This window comes from Danio aesculapii, chromosome 5 (genome assembly GCF_903798145.1).
Source record: "Danio aesculapii chromosome 5, fDanAes4.1, whole genome shotgun sequence".
NCBI classification, from domain to species: Eukaryota; Metazoa; Chordata; class Actinopteri; order Cypriniformes; family Danionidae; genus Danio; species Danio aesculapii.
Genome location: NC_079439.1, coordinates 13363832 through 13386729, shown reverse-complemented (window position 1 = coordinate 13386729; position 22898 = coordinate 13363832). Strand labels below are relative to the sequence as shown.

The 22898-nt window shown below is 34.8% G+C and overlaps 1 protein-coding gene across 1 annotated transcript in view; it reads right to left on the bottom strand.

Moving 5' to 3' along the window:
* Positions 1-747: 747 nt before the first annotated feature.
* Positions 748-22898, bottom strand: part of pes (pescadillo) — a 41463-nt gene continuing 19312 nt past the window's right edge. Inside the window, exons 7-15 of the mRNA XM_056457404.1 lie at positions 22354-22470; positions 19445-19522; positions 19273-19362; positions 14404-14534; positions 12106-12231; positions 9218-9402; positions 8153-8298; positions 5913-6080; positions 748-1337 (exon numbers count right to left, since the gene is read on the bottom strand). Coding sequence (XP_056313379.1) covers positions 1260-1337; positions 5913-6080; positions 8153-8298; positions 9218-9402; positions 12106-12231; positions 14404-14534; positions 19273-19362; positions 19445-19522; positions 22354-22470 — 1119 coding nt within the window. The 3' untranslated portion in view covers positions 748-1259. The remainder of the gene's footprint in view (positions 1338-5912; positions 6081-8152; positions 8299-9217; positions 9403-12105; positions 12232-14403; positions 14535-19272; positions 19363-19444; positions 19523-22353; positions 22471-22898) is intronic.

The window sequence follows — 22898 nt, the reverse complement described above, 5'->3', positions numbered from 1 at the left end:
ATGTAGATGTTGGACTGAAGCAGCTAATATTCATTTACAATGATGAAAGGCAGAGGGTTGCTGAAGAACTACTGAGAGATTTCAGCTGCTGTCTGGGCTTTCACTGCCTCTCTACACCTCCCTTTCTTCATGCGTTCAATACTTTTCCCTGCATCATTTCATTTTATTACACATAACTTAATGTGTAAGCTAATTAGACTGGTTTTCTTTGCCTATATGGATTTGGTTGTTACCAACATTTGAGGAAATTTTCAAGTCAGAAATATGAAATATTTGATTTCACCTTTAAAAACATTTTGTCTGAGAAAAATGGTGATGCGTTTAATACTTATTTTCTCTGCTGTATTCCCACTTAATCACTGAGGAGCTGTGGAGATTTTTCTTCTACAGACATTTCCATGAGAAACAACTGGCGCCTGAATAGGGCTTTATCATTATTAATGTTGTAAACAAGTGCGCTGCTTAATACTTTCATGGAAACCATGATAGCGATGGCTTTATTAGTAGTTCCACTTAGTAGATAACATCTAATAATTCATGACCTTCTTATTAAAGGACTCAAAAAAGCAGAATAATATATTGCTGTAGTTCTGTTGACAGAAATATGCGCAGTGCTCATATCAGTTTATTTGAATCAAGTTGACTCTAAATGCAATTGCAAAACTTTCAATAACGTAACAAACTAATTTTAATTTCACAAACTCTGAAACATTTACAAGAGAATAAAAACAATGAAACTCAAACCCATTAACAGTAATCATCATCTTTTTTTAATTAGAAATGTGTCAAAGGTAAGACTGACACGATAACAAGGCAAGAAACACAGCATGAAAGCCTGATAGTCACTGAATCGTCGATAATCTCCATTAAACAGACAGTCACTCAAAAATGAAAATTTTTTCATCATTCACTCACCCCTCACTAGTTCCAAACCTGTTTGAGTTTCTCTCCACAAAAGAAGATATTGTGAAGAATGTGGAGCGAATGAGCGATTGACTTCCAGTATTTTTAGTTCCCACTATATAGATGTCAATGGCTGCTTTTTTCCCAACATTCTTCAAAATATCTTCTTTTGTGTTCAACAGATCGATAAAACTCATAAAACTTTGAACCACTTGAGTGCAAATAAACAATCAGGAAATGTTCATTTTTGGGTGAACTGTCCCTTCATATGATGAAATTGTGAGCTGAAATAACAAACACTGCTCAAATCTCTTGACTGAGAAAAAGCACATTTATTACATATAAAAATAAGTCCTTTAGCACTTCTTCTTCTTCTTCTTGTCTGCTTTGCTGGCGTCATCGTGAGCTTTCCTCTTGGCAGCCAGTTTGTTAGCCTGTTGGAAGGTGTTCGGTAGATTCATGAACAATGAAGACCATGAAGGTCACTGGAGCTTAAATAATGAGCCAAATGTAGGTCAAGCACCTTTTAAAGTGCTCTGGCAGCCACTGTGCTAGTTGTACATTAGCACTGGATCATTAACACATTAACCAAAGCACTCACTTTGCAACAAGTGGTGTGCAATATTACCATCTTAATGCCATTAGCCATAATTAATTGATATTTTGTGCTGGTTTAAGCTCGGGACACAACAAGTTGAGGTCAAAAGAACTAGCAGTGATTAAAACAGACTGTGTTGTTGGCTTTTGTCAGTTGTATCTTGACAAAAAAAACAAAAACAACAACACACAAACACAGAAACAGACGACTGCCAACTGAAACAAGAATATACAGCAGTCAACATTTGAAGTGGATCATTCAAGTATTTCAAAATTGTGATGACAAGAGAGGGTGTTGTTAATTAGTTTTAGGACAACTTTGATGCAAGGTTTTGATGCACTTCAAATACTGATGTCTAATGTATGATGAATGTCTAATGCAGGGTTTGCCCAAACCCGGTCCTGGAGGGCCAGTATCCTGCAAAGTTTAGTTCCAACCCCAATTAGACACACCTGAATCAGCTAATCAAGCTCTTAAGCTGCAGTCACACTGCACTTTTCTCCCCATAGACTTCCATTCATATACGCACGCGAATGCGTCAGACTGGAAACAGAAGCTTGTGCGTCAAGTTCGCAGTTCGCTACGTTGCAAAGTTCAAGCTTCGTGAACTCTGACCTGCAAAATCACTACAGAACTACAGAATTTCACAAGCTCAAACTATAGTGCGACCACAGCTTTACTAGAGCTGCGTCTCAAATGCACTATACACTCACGCACTATGTACTTATGCACTTACACACTCAACAGCATAGTATATGTAGTGTCATCCCAAATGGAGCACTAATGTTTTTTTACTAAGCTGAAATTCAAACCGTTTTCCCTGATGACGTTTGCCAGTTGCCATATTAGTGAAATAAATGATTAAACTATTAAATAATACCTGCCATGAGTATAACCGCATTCACCATCGGGAGGCGCTATAATCACTCTCATAGGAGAATTTTGCTTTCACAATCCAAAATAATTAAAGTTATCCAACATGTGCGCCCGATAGCTCCGCCCTTTCCTCTACGTGAGCAAACCTGCGGTCGTTGAGTGCGTGAAGTGTCCATTCCACACTTAATTTTACCGGCTGAATGAGTGCATCATCCGGGTAATTAAAGTGCACTCATTATTTTTAGAGTTTTGAGTGTGAACGCACTACTTACACTCTTTATACTACAAAATGGCGTAGAATAGTGCATAAGTATGCGATTTGGGACGCAGCTTAGATATACTAGGAATTTCCATGCAGGTGTGTTGAAGGAAATTGAAACTAAACTATGCAGGACAACTGCCCTCCAGGACCGAGTCTGGGCACCCCTGGTCTAATGTATATTCTGAGGCTCCGTAAGAGGATGCAGCTTTCCACACCTGCAGGTGGCAGTATCTGTATTGTAATTCCACAAAGGGAAACCAGAACTAGATTTGCACATATACAAACTGTAAACATAGCAGCGTTTATTAGTGGTGTAATGGATCACAAATCTCACGGTTCAGATCACATTAGGGCTTTTTAGTCAAGGATGGGACCGTTTTTTCAACCAAAAAGGGGTGGAGACAATTTATCATCTGGAGACATTACGAAAACAGCACTGCAAGACACTTTTGGTTTAGACAAACAGGCCTTAGCTGTAATTTTGTTCAAAATAAAAATAAATAATCAGCTGAATAAAAATAAATTGTAAAATATTCAGTACTGTGAAGAATTCACTGTTACTGCTATTGTAGCTGACAACGCTAAATGTAGAAATCTACTGTTAAAATTTGTGCAATGCCTTATGTTTAGTCTCATTTTCAATAAACAATTCAGTTATTCATTCAGAAAACTTCATGTTTTATTGCTAGATGTGTCATTGTTGAGGAATTGTTCAGTGGCGTATTTTTTGATGGCTGGTTGTCGCCACCTTTTGGTTAAATAATGTAATTGCTACCTACAGCTTTTATTTGAGCGTCGTTAACTGCACATAACAGTGATTTCATTCTTTATCATAAGCAACTATAAATTGTAATCCCAGTACTACTGTGTTTTTTGACTGTTTGTAACTTCATAACTAACACAAAAGACTCAATCTCTCAGGATTAAGTAAAAAAAAAAATTTAAAAAAAAATCTTATGTGTATGAATCTGCGGGTACAAATCAATCGTGATCAGTTATACCCCTAGCGTTTATGTACTATTTTCACTAGGGATGCTGATATGAAAATTCTAGACCATAACCAAAATTTCTGGATGCACTCGGCCGAAAACCACAACGGTTTCATAATAATTTATTGTTTCAATAAATAATATACATTTGTAAGATATTTTAATTAATAAACTCAATAAGTTTATTACACTGATTTAACACTAATACATGTTTATGATGGTGAATCAAGAGTCGAGAGGCATAATTTTACCAGTGTTTACATGAGCATAGTAGCACTATTGCAAGCAGCAGGAATAATCACTACACAGAAATGTCCAGTCCACACGTTATTTGAGCAGACTTTGCTTTTCCTGTGAGCATGTGTGGTTCACGATTAGATAAGTATAGGTGCACATGAGAGAAATATCCACAGCAAAATATTGAGCTATTTGAGCGCATGCAAGAGTAGCGGTGTTTCCATCGACTTACTTTTATGGGCATTTTGAAATATCGCATACAAATACCCTGGATGGATTTGGAAAGATGAGCATAAATTTGAAAATGTGCATAAAAAAAATTATAACTGCACATGATAAATTTTTTATCCATTAAGACAAAAATGTGCATAAACTACAATGGAAACAATGGCGCATAAAAAAAAAAGTCACATGATTTTGTTTCAACAGATTATGTGATAATAAAAATTGTGGAAAGTGACGGCTATGATTGGGTGGACGATGAGGTCAGAACATTTTTAAATGTTATATGCGAGAAACAAGTGACGACCATCCTTGATGGAATGCATCAGCAGAATACGCAAATCTTCTAAGCTGAGCTTAGCGCGAGTGGAGATTATTCTAAAAGGAAGATGACATGACTGCGCACATTGTGTGTACTAGGACATATGTAAATCCATTTGTCTTTTGATATTTGGCGCCAGTTTATCTGGACGTGAAGATTTGTTCTCTTGGACTCATTGGATGGAAACGGTGCTTTATTAGCAAATGCTTTTTGTGATTCTCCAGTTTTGCGCAAAAATTAATTATGCATCTTTGGATGAATAAATGGCTATTGTTGACAGTGTGCTCTGCTGCTCTTGCGTTTTGGTCAATGCAGCAACAAACTGGCCTTTTCAAGGTGCAAAGAAATTAATGCATTTCATAGCACAGTGCTTTCTGCGTCCAGTGTAAAAGCCACTTTAAACTGCCCAGTGACTGATTACGGCTGAAGGGAGAGTGAAACCAGCGTACTGATCACTGCTGGGCAGTGCGGCGCAGCATAGTCTTTTTTCGGCTAATATTTTTACACATTTTTCCCTTTTCTGCTCAAAACCCTGCATCCCCAATTTTCACGGTACTTCTCGCTCACCACAAAGTGATTTAATTATGCAAATATGTCTTCTAATACATATCATTTTCAGATATTTAAGAAATGCAACAAAATGACAGCTAGCTTATATTGGTTCCCTCTTGACTTGCGTCATCTTAGTTTTGTCAATTCAGTGACAGAGTGCTCTTTCACCGATAGCTAAATCTGCTTCTACATAACAGCAAACTCCCTCCAACATGAGCTCACAATGAACAACATGCAGAAGGAGAGAAAAAGCAAAACACTGACTGACATATTGTGTGTCCCAACCTTTAGGCCCATCATGGATGAATAACATCAAATCTGCCAAAAGATGGCAGCACATTCTTGTCTTAATGAGTGATTCATTAAATCACTGATTCAAATGATTTGTTTAAAACACCCAACTCATTTATGAACAAAGTGGCTGTACAAATGAACCACTAAATCACTGATTCACATTTTGTTCAGGAACAAAACATCACAATGTTGCGGAGACACAAATGCTCTTCTTAAAATCAATAATCACAATAGTGATGGAGCTCATGTGCTGCTATTAGGAAAATATAATCATTTCATAACCCGAGATTTTATGAACAAACCGATCGAATTAATAATTTAATGAATCACTCATTAAAACAGCGACCCTTTATTTATCCAACACGGGCCTACATCCGCCTGGTTACCAGCATAAAACACTTAAAATGTTGTTTAATTATCATTACAAATAAACTCCAAAATATATCTAGATAAATTTGTTTTGTAAATATTCCACACCTCTAGTATCTTTTAAAAAATAAATAAATGCGATAGATATATATATATATATATATATATATATATATATATATATATATATATATATATATATATATATATATATACACATATACACACACACACACATATACACACAATTATAACACAACTGATGCATCCATTTCTAATCAGTCTTACCTCTCTGACTTTTCTCTTCTTGCCGAACATGATCTTGTCATAGAGATATTTCTCTTTCTTCTTCATCATCATAATGGCCAGTCTCTTCTCTTCTGCTTTCTCCTCCTCTGCTGCTCTCACACGGTTCTCTGCTTTAGCTTTACCAGGGGTCACCTTTACTGAGAGGCTCTGAGGAACAACCACAACCAATTAGGATTTTTTTTTTTCAATCAAATCAAATTAAATTAGCAAAAGTGATTTTATTTACATAAAAAGCATACTTGGTCAACTACAATGTTTCTAAACCTTTTCTGGGAAAAAAAATTAAACAAGGGTGAAATAAATTTCAGTCCACCATTCAGCGTAACATTTATGTAAAAATGAATTTACATATTTACTCTGAACAGTATTCATTATGCATGCGTTTATATTTTTATATTTTAAATAATTCATGGTTACTTTTTAGTGTTTAACTAGTGCTTTTCACAATAATTATTGTTTCAAAGCAGCTTTCAAAATGTGCACATTAATGCATTAAAATCAAAACCAGAACAGTTGTTATCAGTTTCCATAACTTTAACTGTTAAAAGCTATTAGTTTCTAGTTAAAGTAATGGTAAAGTTATTGTATGTAAGCACAGCTAACCCGAAAGTTAACCTGCATAGTTAAATAATTAACAACTTAATTACAAAATAGCAAAAACTAGTGTTTTGAAGCATAGTGGGAAAGTGCAAAGTTTTAAAATGACGACAAATGAATATTTTGGAGCTGCACTGTGAAATGTAAACGGAGATTTTTTCATCAAATAATTCTTTAATACTAAATATTTCCAAAATGATTTCAGGCATTTTTCAGAAAAAAAACAACCACAAGGCAATTAATTCTGTTTTGACTTTTTTTTTTAACTCTATACTCTTAAAAGGTTTTTAATTAGCATCAATGGTTCCATGAAGAACTTTTAATCCCCAGGAACCTTTTGATACAATAAAACAGTACTTGACAGTCAAAAAGGCTTTAGTTTTAGAAATTGCTCTTCAAACTAAGCATGTCTTGTTTACTAAAAGTTCTTTGAGAAACCAGAAATGGTTGTATTGTGGCATCACTGTTAAAACCCTGTTTTGGTTGTTTCTGCCACCTTTATGTGTAAAGGTGTATAAGTGCTGGTAGCAGCTAATTTACATTTTGTAAATGACCATAGATCTATAAATTTTCTTTAATGATCTACATGAGAATAAGTCACCTCTTGAATAAGTCACCTGAAGGTGAGTAAATAAGCATTCAATATTAACAGATATGATACAACAGACTTAAATATTTTACTGTGTGTAGTTTCTGTAATACTGGAGTCAACAAGCGGAACTGCTTGGTGTATATAGCTAATATTAAACATAATGACAACTGTGAAGGGGTGAATTTGTTTATAACTCATTCGTTTCATTGATATTAAGTTATATTAAGTCATCATCATTTAGGGGCGTGGCCACTTGAGTGACAGCTTGTTCTGGCTGGTTGCGGTCATGTCACCTCAGCTGATTAGTCACTGAACTCGGCATATACATTGTATTTTTGTTTTGTTTTATGTGGCTTTACACATTCAATTGCCTTTTGGAAACATTTCTAACAATTAGCAGACAATATGGCATGCTGTGTGCACTTAATTGTGCTCACAAACCATTTAAGCTGCCTCCATTTCCCAGGTGAGTAAAATTCTTATTTGCGTAAATACCATCTCTATAAATGTATTTGTTTTATTTAAGATCATTTATCATTTATAATTATCTTTAGACCAGTAATGCAATCCAGAATCTGACAGATTGATTAGCTTTAGGCTCTTGAACAGTCATCTGAAGCGTCGTCATACAGTTTCATCCCTGGATTTCATAAATAGCCTTGCATTCACTAACACACACTATATTTTAAGTGTTTGGAAGTAATTCATGTTTTCAAGCTTAGTGGCTCAATGTATTACAACAGTGTTTTTAAAAGACTAAACACTTTATTGATATAGTGTACAACCAAGCACAAGTGTTTAGAACACAAATGAGTGACAGGTAAAGAAGTGTTAAGCGTTTCTCCCAAAGAAAACCCCTTCTAACGAAAATGCTAGCAGCCCATTTTTGTTCATCCCCAGTCAGTGCGATGACATGCAAATAAAATGGCGACGGTTGGCCACGCCCACTTGTAGCTTCATCTGTGCTCTTCAGAAACCTATGGGTGATGTCACGGATACCACGTCCATATTTTTTACGGTCTTCACTAACCTTTCCCTGAGATCTCTTCTCCTCCATTTCAGCTAGATTTGCTTCATCTTCTGCCTCCTCCTCATTCTCGCTCTGCTCATCTTCCTCTTCATCTTCTTCATCCTCCTCTTCTTCATCTCCTTCCTCTTCCTCGTCTTCTTCCGCTTCTGTGAAGAGTTTGTTTGTAAAGTTAACAATCGTTCAACATTCACACATCAAAACAGTAGAGATGCACGAACGACTGGCCAGGGACTGGAATCCGTTTCTTTGCTTGATTGATCAAACTGGTAACCAGGCGGTCTGTTGTTAGCCACAGTGAAGATTATGATATCACAGAGGCGTCAAACTTTTTGCGTAGTTTCTATCCACCTATATTTTGCTCATTTTGGAATATCTCATCAAAATGCTTAATAAAAACACAAGCGCACGATTTTGACAATGTGGATTAAAAAAAATTGCTCACAACTGAATAGGTTAAACCAGAGATTCCCAAAGTAGGCCCGCGGGCTAAAGTTGGCCCATAGTAATCTTTGATTTGGCCCGCCATCCCATCTGAAAAGGGAGGGAGAATGATGGGGAGGTGGTTGGGGCGAATGCCTCTGACAGTGATCGTTATTTCAAATTTAACGAAACCTTTTGCTTCGTTGTTTTATTATAAGCTACAAAAAAAGCCAACTGAAATTAAATGATTCAATTAAATGCTGTATATGAATCAGACTTTTAAAATGGAAATAGTCACTTGACAGATGCACAAGACATCAGTGAACAAATCAAAGTAATCTTGACTAGTCTACTCAGCACTGAACTTGTGTTATAGATGGGATTTTACTGTAATAAGTTCATTATAAAAATGTTAAAAAGGTTATCAGGAAGTGATGATTTATGCTAAGCTAAGCTAAAAGTACTCCCGCCAGACCCAGAGATTGGCTGAATGGATTCAAAAATGGTAAAACTCGATCCAAAATGACCAGTTTTATAGACAGGTCACACCCCCGCCAAAAAACACAAAAAAAAATTGGAAATGGTAAATCAGCCACAAAAATAGCAATCTGTGCATCTCTTCAAAGCAGTAAGTAAAACCCTCACGTGGTTTCTCTCCTCTCTGCAGGGCCATGAGCTTGAGTTTCTCCGGTGGCACATAATCTCCTTCAGTCTCCTCCACAAACGGAGACAGATGAGGCGGCAGTGTGACTCCCAGAAAATACTCCTCTACAGGTAACTGTATTTTAGCATTGACAGAGTCATACACCCACTGGGGCTGAATGTAGTATCTGCACCATTGAAAAAAGAAAAAAATGATTAAACCCAAGAATATACACTTGATACACAAATAGACTTCATTGAACATGTACACATCGACATCCTCAAAATACTATAGAACTGCAGGTTAATGTACTTTGACTGTTAAAAGCTATTAGTTACTAGTTAATTGTAGGTAATCAAATTATGGTAACTAATAACTTAAATTTTCTGATTTTGATTGTAAGGCAATAATGTACACCTTTTGTAAAGCTGCTTTGAAACAATAATCATTGTGAAAAGCACTATCGAAAGAAAACTTGAATATAGACTGCAGTAAACACACAGACTACAGTAAATATACAGTAAACAGACTACAATAAACACCGTAAACGGACTACTGTAGATTACTGTAGTCTCTGTTTTTACTGTAGTTTGTGTGCGATGTATGTGCAAAGATTGCAGTAAACATAGTAAACAGACTACAGTAAAGTAGTCTCTGTTTACTGTAGTCTGTTTACTGTAGTGTCTCAGTAAACAGTATACACAAAAAGTACAGTAAACAAAGTAAACAAATACTACAGTAAACAGAGACTACCGTAAAATACAGTAAACAGGCTACAGTAAACTAGTATCTGTGTTTACTGTAGTCTCTGTGTTGTCATGAGTAAACTGAAAAAGCCCCCCGAGATGAAGGCATGTAGGCAGTAGTTTTTATATTTATGTAGAAAATAATCATTTTTGTAACATTTTATTCCTTTAATCCTTTTTCATTTGTAAAGATATATACGTATTGCTGTACATCCTGTGTGTATTAAGCAATGTTTAACCGAGGCGCACAACTAACGCACTCTGCACTGGACTTTAGACCTGCTCTTAGATGGTCTTTTGTGCAGTCTATTTTAGTTCCTCAAAATAGCAACACGCCTCAACACTCCTTTTTTAAGACCAGAACGCCTATGAGCGCACACAAGCGCAAATGCATTTGCTATTTAAACAGAGTGGTGCAAAACGTCAAAACGACACTTGCGTGTCAGAGACTACAGTAACACAGACTACGGTAAACTAGTATCTATGTTTACTGTAGTCTCTGTGTTTACTGTATGTTTACTGTAGTCTCTCAATAAACAAAGGGCCCTATCATACACCCAGTGCAATGCAGCGCATGGCGCGATGCAATTGTTATTTGCTAGTTTCAGCTCGACGCAGGTGTCATTTTGACGTTTTTGCACCACGCCGTTTAAATAGCAAATGCAATTGCGCTCATAGGCGTTCTGGTCTAAAAAAAGGAGGCGTGTTGAGGCAGTGCAGTGTTCAGTGCAGAGCGTGTTAGTTGTGCGCCTCGCTTAAACATTGCTTAACACGCGCAGGATGTACAGCAATACACAAAGATCTTTCTAAATGAAAAAGAATTAAATATTACAAAATGATTATTTTCTACATAAATATAAAAACCACTGCCTCCATGCCTTCATCTCTTGGGCCTTTTTCAGTTTACTCATAACAATTTGCTTTTGTATAATGTTATTATTATTAGCAGTATTAATTATTATATGCATATTTATATTAGTTTTATTAAAACAAGCTTAGATTTGTTCACCTGTCAGGTTTTGGATCATATGGGAATAGCATGTGTGTTTGGATATAACTCAGTTTTTTGACCACACTTCGCTATTGCTGTTCATTTTTTCATTTGCAACAATTGAAATTATATAGGCTAATGGATGTCTATGCGTACAACACCGTTTCCATATCCATGAAAGTGAAAGTAAAGAATAAGGAGGCTCATTCTTGCGCTGCAGATGGTCTGTTTAACCGTTTTCTCGCTAGAAGCGTTAAATTTTTCCACTTACAAAGTCCGCCATGTAAATAGCAAATGCGCCATAGCGTGACACAACTGGCTCTTAAAGGAAATGGCAGATGAGACTCTGATTGGTTTATTCTCAAAACACACCTATAACTCATTAAGAGAAAAAGCTCAACTTTGTTAGACCATGTGCCACGGCACAAAGCAGATTTTTCCATCCTTAAAATAGCAAAAGTGGATTCGGACACGCCCTTAATGCTTTTGCGCCCTGCGCCTTGCACCAAGATCATCAAAATAGAGCCCAAAGACTACAGTAAACACAGTAAACAGAGACTGCAGTAAAACAGACTACAGTAAACAAACTAGGTTTACTGTAGTGTCTCAGTAAATAAAATACACAAAGTGTACAGTAAACAAAGTAAACACATACGACAGTAAAAAGAGACAACAGTAAACGTACAGTAAACAGACTACAGTAAACTAGTATCTGTGTTTACTGTAGTCTCTCAGTAAATGCAGTATACACAAAGACTACAGTAAACAGACTACAGTAAACACACAGTAAAAAGAGACTACAGTAAACACAACAAACACAGAAACTACAGTAAACTAGTATCTGTGTTTACTGTAGTCTCTTTTTACTGTATGTTTACTGTAGTCTCTCAGTAAACATTGTACACAAACTACAGTAAACACACAGTAAACAGAGACTACAGTAAACACAGCAAACACAGAGACCATAGTAAACAAGTCTCCGTTTACTGTAGTCTCTGTGTTTACGGTGGTCTCTGTTTACTTCATGTTTACGGTGGTCTTGCGGTAAACATACATAAAACACAAAGACTAAGTAACTGTAAACACAGAATCCAGTAAACACACAGACTACAATAAACACAGCTACTATACATGATCAGAGTTGGTTTCAGACCTGTTGATATACTGTTTGTCCATGCTGGGTCTGTCCACAATGTGATGCGTGATGGTTTCATCTGTGGCTTCATATGTGCTGCCGATGCACAGGGATTTATCCCAAGACACCTCTCCACCAAAACACCTGTACAACATATGACATTAGAGCTGCACAATATTTCATTTCAGTACCGATATCACTACGTGCGCATACTCAATAGTCACATCGCAAGATATAGAATGTTGAGTCTGAATTATAGTTGACCAGTAGCCACAGAACACAGGATTTACAGGCTCACAGCTAAGTTTAACCATAATACAGTGAAGGTTTATCATTTGCATGTGTGGTTTTTAAGGCATACATGTAACTGAGCATTTCAAAACATTTGCGCACAAAACTTTATGATGTTTGGAGGTGTAACAAAGATTCATTGTATTTAACTATACTTTTTACTTTAACTAACTATACTTAATTGTCTAAAACTATACTTTATCTATACAGAAGTTATACAAAACAAAAATGTTTTTCTTACTTTAATTTTTCTCATTTCTAGTCCAAATTTCCACATTTCAAAGCGAAAACAAGATTATTTTACTCACCACATTGGCAGAAAATTTAGCTTGTTTTAAGGAAAAACTCTTAATTTTGACTTATTTTTCTGATGGTAAAATCAAAACAACATTTTTACTTCGTCTAAGTTTTTTAAAAATATTTGGACTAGTAACGAGAGAGCAAAATAAGAATATTTGGCATTTCTCTCAACTTTAATACTGTTAAAAAACTGTCAAATAGCAAACTGGCAATATTTAATTGCAAAAAAAATTTATATTGCAATATCAGATTGCGTGCAGCCCTATATGACATGTTCATATATACTGACAAAAGTGCAGCTTCATGGTGTTATTTTAATGTGTTTAAAAAGCAGAGCAGCATTTAAATGGCAGAGCAGTTGTCATTAACTTAAATAATAGTGATAATAGAATCACTTGAAATCAATTGAAATTAAATATACAGAGTAAGTCAGAATTATTAGCCCCCGTTTATTTTTTTCCCCAATTTCTGATGATGTTTTCAACATTTCTATGACGACAGTAAATAATATTTTACTAGACATTTTTCCAAGACACTTCTATACAGCTTAAAGTGACATTTAAAGGCTTAACTAGGTTAATTAGGTTAACTAGGCAGGTTAGGGTAATTAGGCAAGTTATTGTATAACGATGGTTTGTTCTGTAGACTATCGAAAAATATATAGCTTAAAGGGGCTAATAATATTGACCTTAAAATGATTTTAAAAATTTAAAAGCTGCTTTTATTCCAGCCGAAATAAAACAAATAAGACTTTCTCCAGAAGACAAAATATTATCAGACATACTGTGAAAATGTCCTTGCTCTGTTAAACATCATTTGGGAAATATAAAAATAAGAAAAAAAATTCAAAGGGGGGCTAATAATTCTGACTTCAACTGTAGATTTAAAAATAAATTGCTCCAAATAATTGTCATTTCTTTCTTCTTTGTCAAATAGCTAAAACTAAAACAGTATGTTGACATAAAAAATTGACAGAAACATTTAAAAATATGCAAAATTATTCAAAATAAAAAACACAAGTTAAATATTTACAGTAATGATAATAGTATATTAATTATATGAAAAAAACACTGACTTGCTTTATTTTATTTTTTTATCGTTGATAATGTTCGCCAAATATAACTTATTTACATTTTATTCATTTAATTAAATTAATTAAACATTATATAATTAAATATATTATGTATTTTTTATTTATAAAACTTAGTTGATATTTTTAAATTAAATTGATAAAATTATATAAAATATGTCAGTGATATCAATAACACTGACTTGAATCTATATATATATATATATATATATATATATATATATATATATATATATATATATATATATATATATATATATATATATATATATATATAATTTATTTATTTTTTTTTTTTTTACATGTTAGGAATTCATGCTCCCATTACGCAGTAAAGCTAGTGTCACTTCCTGCACATCACAGTATTAGAAAATTAAGTTTCTTTTTCCTAATAAAAAGAAAAATGTTGTAGTGGTGTAAAACTGTGTTATTGGTTATTTAAATTAATATTATTTATTGGGACAAATCAATACATTTCACTTTAAGATTATCCCAAAATATCAGTTTCTAAAGTACATGGGATTTGAGTCTTAACTGGCTTTGAAAAAAACAAAAACCGCATCATATTAAAGGAAAGTGTTATTAAAATGAAATGGTGTGTAATTAAAATGAGCCTGTACGTCACACTTCTTCACCTGATCACAAACGCCAGCGATTCCCTGGGAACTTCTCTGTTTAGGAAAAACTTGAGGCCTTCGAAGAGTTTCTTCTGTTTGCTCTGCTGCTGCTCCATCTTCTCCCTCACCTCCATTTTCTCCTGATCCTCCTGCGCACACACAAATAAAGCTCTATAAAAGCTGCATTAAATATCAAGGACAAAGGTCGGTTACAGTCGCAGAGGTTTCATCAGTCTGTTTTTTAACACCTTCGCCCCGTCGCCACAGTTACAGGCTCCCTCAGTGAACAGAAACACCAGGATGTGAGGTCAGTCCAAAACAACAATTAATCAAACCTCTGGTTAAATGCTTCAGCGCCTCAATAACAGCCACCTTGTGACACTTTCCTTGGGTGAACTTGACATCGCTTGGAGAGTTATTGTTAAGTCACATGTCTGCATTAATTATGGAGATTTTTAAGTTCATTAGAAAAGAGAGATCCTGTCAACCACACTGAGGAGAATTTGATGAAAACTGATATCCAGATTATCATAGTAACTGTATTTGGCATTAAAGGGATAGTTCACCCAAAAATTCAATTGTCATCATTTAATCACTATTCCCTTGTTCAAAAACAGAAATGGGAGACATGAAAACATGGTAAAAGTCTAAAGATTAAGGTAAAGGGATAGTTCAACCAAGTTTCTTTCTTCTGTTGAACTCAAAAGAAAATTCTTTGGAGAAAATCAAATACTATGTAAGTCAATGGTTACCGGTTTCCAACATTCTTCAAAATATCTTCTTAGTGCAGCGTGCATGGGATGCACACTTCAGAATCTCGCCGGAAGTAGTAGGTCATCCAGGTACTTCTCGCATGCTGATTTTCGAATTCTATGAATTCGGACATACTACTCGGCTCGCATACTGATTTTAGCATACTGTATAGTATGGAAGTATGCAGTTTCTGAAGCAGCCACTATCTTTGTTGTGCAGTCGCATATACTTGTGGTTCTGACCCCCACCTTCTGGACATTTAAAGTTCTGTATTATATATTCGGGTTACTTTCGGTTTCTCTCAGTGAGAGAGTAACGCACATGCAGATTATTTCTGGGGGTGATTTAAACGTTGAAATATATGTCCGTAAGTGCTCTATTTTTACTAAAGCTCTATTTTTGTAAATATTCAAAGGTCATTTGATTATAATCAGTTTTATAACACCTTTATTTTGTTGTACAAACACATCTCTATGGCGTACCTGTTATGCTGGTGGTGTAAATATGATCACTTTGCTAATATTCGATTCAGGTGGTCTCATTAATAGATTTTCCTAATTCGCATATTAAGAATTGTATAAAAATGTGCATTAGTAAAATTTTACTGCTGGCTAAATTGAACATGTTCAAACAAAAACATACACACTTTTCTGCTCTTTGTTGTAGTTTTACAAAAAAGAATGATATTAGGAAGAACAATTGCCAGCAAGTCAACAAAGTTAGCCAAACTCTTTTCTCCTGTCTTACGCTACCTGTTAAACTTTTGGTTAAGCAACAACTGATAGAGACATAATTATTATTATTATTATTGCCTATTATTAAATTGTAGAATTTTCATAGCAATATAAACTCCCCCTTCAATATGTACAACAAGAAACAAAAAGAAAGAGCTTTGAATCTCTGGGCAAAAATGTCTGAGTGCGTTAATTACATCATGTTTCCACTTTTTTCTTGTGGTTGAATGTTAAAACGGCCCTACTATGAATTGTCAGTCACTGATAAGGCCCACCACCAATATGAGCTTGAGACCCCTGCTTTAATCATTAAGACTTTTAACCATTCTTGTCTAAAAGTATCTTGTGTTCACTATTTATTATTAACGGTCATTTACACCATATTCATAAGCTATGGTATTTTCTTATAATTCAAGATGTACTACAGTATTATTACAGGACATGGAGAAATAAAGCAAAACATTATTATATGAAATATCAACATAAAAATTTATATCCATAATTATCATCATTACTGTTTTATTTATTGAAGGGATAGTTCACCCAAAAATTTAAACTTTCATCATTTACTCACTCATCCCTTACTCACTTACCCCACTCATCTTCTTTCTTCTGTTGAACCAAGTACTATGGAAGTCAATAGTTACCGGTTTCCAACATTCTTCAAAATATCTTCTTTTGTATACGACAGAAGAAAGAAACTCAAACTGATTTTAGGGTGAACTATCCCCTTAACCTGACAATCGGTAGACTTTTACCATGTTTTCATGTCTTCCATTTTTGTATGAAAGTATAACTTTATTGTGTTCACTATTTATTATTAACTGCCATATGCATCATATTCACATACCATGGTATTTTCATAATTCAAGACATGCTACAGTATTTTTACAGGACATAATAATAATAATAATAATAATAATGTATTAACAGTCATTATAATTATTATTAAAAAATAACCATACCAACAACACATGAGAATATTATTTTAATCAGTAGCAGCATCATGTTTATATAGTCCTAATAAAGATTGTAATAAATAATAATTATTTAATTATTAATATAATATTAATATCAACTTAATTACTGTCAACTTAATTAATATCAAGTGTATTACTGATTAATTCCATTTCTGAATAAGCACAGTTGAAGTAATAAAAATAGCAAATAAGGTAATTTAAATAATACAAATTAATAATAATAATAATAATAATCATCATCATCTTTATCTTAATAATCTTTATCTTTTTAACACTCTTATTTTTTATTGCATTACTGCAGTTATTTTGCCAAGTCATGATGAAGTCAAACAACAACAATTCTATAACCATGCCCAAACAACCATGCTTAAATGGCTTTGTGGCCATTTTCCTGGCATTAACCACAGAGAGGTTTTCTGCAGGTTTCTTCAAGTCAAATTTAAAGGACACCTATGGTGAAAAATCTACTTTTCAAGCTGTTTGGACAGACATGTGTAAGTATAGTGTAAGGACCGTCATATTGGGGTGATATAAACACACCCAGTCCTTGTTTTTTAACAACATAACAACATAAAACGGTGACCCAATTGGAGCGGTTTACAGACCGACCGCAACTTGACGTAGAAGTGCGTTCCCCTGCCCACCGAATTGATTGACAGCTGCGTATTAACATGTCCCGGTAGTCACGTATATAATCAAATCAACAAGATAGGACGTGCGCAAAGCATCCGGGAATAAAAGGTGTGTTCAGCTCTCTGTGATCATCAAATGTGATCAAGAGTGAGTTTTACAAGTTTAAAATGTTTTAAAACAGAGCATGTGTGTAATGAACTACAGATATTTACTTCATCAGCACAGCCGCGTGTCAGAACAATTATAAAAGACGCTTCAATCCTGGTTTGTGGACGTTGAATCAGGTTTATTTTGTACATTAACATAACAGATATTCATATAGCAGTGGATATTAACCTGTATCCTGTCACATATGCGTGAAAAAAAAAGAGTGCAAAGCTAAACGCACAAGTTGTCTGTTTGTGTGCGTGTGTCTGCGGTGTGTATGTATATCTGTGTGTGTGCGTGAACTTTGACACAATATTGTGTTGTGTGTAAAATTCTTACTGTCATATTTCTCACAAATGCTGAGATCTTCTTCCTATTAGTCTGTCTGTTGTCTGACACAACAGAGGAAAAAGATTAAGGCACACAGAAAGACACGCAGAAACGGTGGGTGGGGAGGACTAGCCTTAAAGGCGAAGTACAACAAACCGCTACCTGATGCAAAATGGTATAAAATAGAATCTTATAAAAGGTATAATATAAAAAAAAACAGAAACATTCTGGAGACACAAAAGGCCTATCTTAAATCTGGAAAAAGGGAAACCTAAGAGCCCTTTAAGACACTTTTAAGATCATTGTGAAAGAAATTTTATACTTATACAAGGCTAAACATTAATTATTTTTTTCTCATGGGCAGGTTACTTCTGTTAATAGTTTTTGAATTAATGGACGACAATGTAAAGGGATTTGTTGCTTTAGTTTTCTTTCGCTGATTAGGGAATTTAATTTGGAGAGTTTGCAGTAAAAATGTCTAACAATTGTTGTTAACTGCATCTCTTTGCAATAAAGAAATAAACATATAATAAAAAAAGGTTCTGAGACAGTTTATTGGTGATTGGGTGGGCCCAATAGGGTAACTTTTCCAGGACATAGGAAAATGAAGACCAGTTTAAAATTATTTAAGACCTTCAACCCAATATTTCAGTGAATTTCAGACTTTGTTTAAAATTTTGTTTTTGGTATTTTAGACACTAAGACTTTAAGACCTTGCGGACACCCTGACAGAATGTCTTACAGTTATTTCCTGCATTCTCCACTAGGCATGGGATGATAACCAGTTTTCTGCAGTTTGGAAAAGTCACGGTTATAAAACCTCAAAAGATTTCTGTAATTTTATTCCTGTGGTATATGTACACTTTTTTGTTAACTAATTATCTAACAGTATCTCCAGCAGCAAAGGACCATACACATCAAGAGCTACTGGTCAGCCCATGACTCAACATTCATTCATTCATTCATTCATTCATTCTATCTATCTATCTATCTATCTATCCATCTATCTATCTATCCATCTATCCATCTATCCATCTATCCATCTATCCATCTATCCATCTATCCATCTATCTATCTATCTATCTATCTATCTATATATATATATAAACTAAATCGCTTATACTCCAACATCTGAGCAAGCTTTGGACCTAAACAGTGCAGTGGCTTTACTTTATATAATATTTACTTTTTATCCAAGGTTATTATATCGTCAGAATCAGCTCATGTCTATTCTCCGCAGGTATTTTTTTGTGAGTCAATGTGGGTGTTGATGATAAACACAATGGTCAGTCAGTCTCTCGCTCGCTCACCCCTTCAGTAGGAAAGTGGTCCAGCTCTGCCTCCTCCTCCTCCACGGATGCCACCATACGAGCCAGACTGGCACTCAACGCTGACAGTTTCTGCAGACACATGCCAACAGACACGTCATTAAAACACACCATTATATCTGACACAAGTTATTGAAAAGAAATCAACCTGTACCTCAGTGTAGCTTTCTGATTCCAGGGCGTAATCTTCTTCAAACTCTGCTTTGAGACTCATCTCTCCTTGTCCATCAAGCTGACATACAACAGGAAAAAAGAAGAAATTCAGTTCCCAGTTGGATTTTTTTGGCAACTGCATAGTATAAAGGCATTCAAATGGATCATGAAGCTCATTTGTTGTTTATTTTGTTCCGGTCTCTGAGGTCTACTAATGCTTTTGTGGATTTAAAAAGCATTAAAATGTAGAAGTAATAGATTTTTTAATGGTCATAATTTAATCCTGCTAACATATCAGAAGATCTATAAAAACAACAGTTACTGTAACATTAAAGGGATAGTTCACCCAAAAATGAAACTTCTGTAATCATTTACTCAGCCTTTACTTGTTCCAAAACTGTTTGACTTTCTTCTGTTGAACACAATAGACGATATTTTTAAACTGTTAAGTATTGACTTCCTTGGTACTTGTTTTTTCTACTATGGAAGTCAATGGTTAAACATTTTTTTAGCATTCAACAGAAAAAAAAGAAACTTAGAAATGTTTGAAACCACACAAGGGAGAGAAAATAATGAGTACATTTTCATTTTTTGGGTGAATTATCCCTTAAATGTTAGATCCAATATACATGGCACAGCATTGCCTTTTTAGCTCAACCTTCCAGCACATCCAGCAGTAAATTGTAGTTTGTTTTGAAATGAATACATTGTAAAATGTCTGGAACCTAAAAAAAATTAATAAAATGAAATTATTTTTAAAAATAAAAGTTTATCCACTCTTTCCTAATACTGATATCAGTAAGCAATGCACAAAGAGCTTTCATTGCTTTGTTTTTATCATTTTGCTTCTTACACAGATCTGCGATTAGCTCTCTAATTTTCAGACTACAGTATAAATCAGTGGGCTGAGCTAAACAGACACTGTATTCATTGATGGCTCGGGTGATTAATCAAAGGCGATTTCCATGCGTATTTTGTCAGCAAAGCTGGATCTGGTAAACTAGCATTAAATAAACAGAGTCGTAGTTCACTGAAAAGCTTCGCAAAATCATGTTCAAGATCAAAATTTATTTAATCGGACGATAATGATATTAGGGATGTCCCGATCATGTTTTTATTGCCCTCGTGTCAGAGTCATTTGATTTTGAGTATCTACCAATACGGAAACCCGATCCGATACTTCTAAAATACATTAAAAAAGGATAAAGAAGAGCGAAGAAACAGATAATTCAGCTTATTTTAACATTCAACAACTGTGTAAACAAACAAAGCACTTCTGCGAGGTAGCTTGAACAATCAAGTAATAAATAATATAAATTCTTCACTTTTGGACCTTAGCCTCCTAGGGCTTAGTGGCCACATACGTGGACAGCACATTTTTGCTCTGAAGTGGCTATTTAAAATACTTTGAATGTTTTATATTTTGTTAAAGATATACAGTGTCATCCAGCAACTCTTTTGCAGCATATGAAATGCAACTATTTTTAACTGTCCAAAATGGGCAAAAAAAAAAAGTTTTTAAAACATAGTCAAAAAGCATTGTCAAAACATGTTTAAAAATATGTGTGTATGTGTTATTAATGTATTAAAAAACTGCTGTGTTCAAGGCAGAAATAAAAAATTTTTCATTCTATTACACAAAGGTGTTTTATGGAAATTCGGACCGTGAGCACATATATGGACATAATTTTTCTCTAAAAAGTACATCATATCAAAAGATGATACTTAGGTTTTATTCTAATTAGGTTTCAATAAGCCCAAATAGCAAAGAGAAATAAAAAATGCATGTAAAAAAACAGCTTGGCCCTAAGAGGTTAGTGCAACAGTAAATAAAAAAAAAATCTAATATAAAAACAAACAGTACCTCAACTTAAAATACCCGGCAGGCAATCCCAAGTTTACGTATCTCACAGTTTGCTATGGTAATGTTGTTGTCATCAACTTAATAATACCTCTAGACCGCAGACACTCGCGCTTTCTGCTTCAAGCCGCTTCCGTGTTTTCCGGCATTTAACCAATAGAGTCTCTGCAACAAAGTGATGTCATGACGCACGCATTGCTGTTTCTGTGTGAGGTCAAGAAAGAGGTCTAACTCTGTGCCACCGCATAACTATAGATGTGGTAAAAATTTTTGAGAACATATATATACACATCAATATTCGAGTCCTGATCAAGAAGTAACATTCGAGTCCGAACGTCAAGTCTGAAACTGTGTGATCGCGCCCCGATTTCCGATCACGTGATCGGATCTGGCCATCCCTAAATTATATCGATATAATTGTTCTGTGATAACAGCTGCTTGCATAGCTTCCCAGTGAACTGTGGCTCTGTGCAGTCAATGCTGCTACATCTGAAAGCATGTGAAAACAACAAATTGACATGACAAAAATTTTTTAACTCAAAACTCATTCATAACTTCAGTCCAGTGTTTGAAATAAATTCGTCTGTGAGATGATTCCACAGTCTAGTTTTATTAGTCACACTGAATCAGTGGAAGCAGTTTAAATCTTCTGTTTATAATGCAAAGCTATGGGAATTTACTGGGTTTCTTCTTCATGGTGTATTTGGTGTGTACAGGAGCGCCCTCTAACCTTCAGATGGAGTTTTACTACTGATTACAGAACCGTGCTTCCCTTCCCTGATTATATGCCCAGCTTTATCATTGATCTTCCGATGAGGATTAATTTAGACACACTATTAGATAATAAAGTGCAACAATCCACAACCTGTCGTTTTGGCAGATTTGCTTTGATACGATATGTTTTTAGACAAATGAGAACGTTTTGAGTATTTACAGGATGTTTTAATAGTACAACAAACTTTCATATGTCGAAAGATCAAGTGATTTTTGTTTTTCCAGTTTATGACCCCTTACAATATAAACACATTCACACATTTTGTGAGTTATACCTTGGGCGGGTAGACAAGGTTGAGAGTCTGGTAAAGACGGAAGTTGACAAAACCGAGCAGCGTTGTGTAGAGCTCTGTGAATGTGGCCATAACTCTGTAGTCCACATCTGTAGGGTGCTGAGAACAAAAAACAGGAACAAGATGAGTATGTTCAATTTAATAGTCATCATGAAATAATCAATAGAAGGACTACAGCATCTGAAATATTGATAATGATCCATGACCAGTGATTAAATAACAATAGTCATTAGAGATGCTGTACATGTTACCATAAGTTAGTTAACAGCAGATGTGTAGGGTGTGAATTGTTTGGGTTTGATTTTTTATTGGGTTTTTGATAACTGGTATCTAAAATTATCCACATAAAGAGAACATGTCCTCAAAATGATAGTGAATATGTAAATATATAAAAAGACAGAAATACACAAAACCTGAGCCACCCAAACTAGTACTAATAACAGAATAATAGCCTGTATTCTTGGTATGCTACAAAGCGGCATCAATGTTTAGCGATTCCTGTGGAAAATGACGTTAAACGAAGGTCT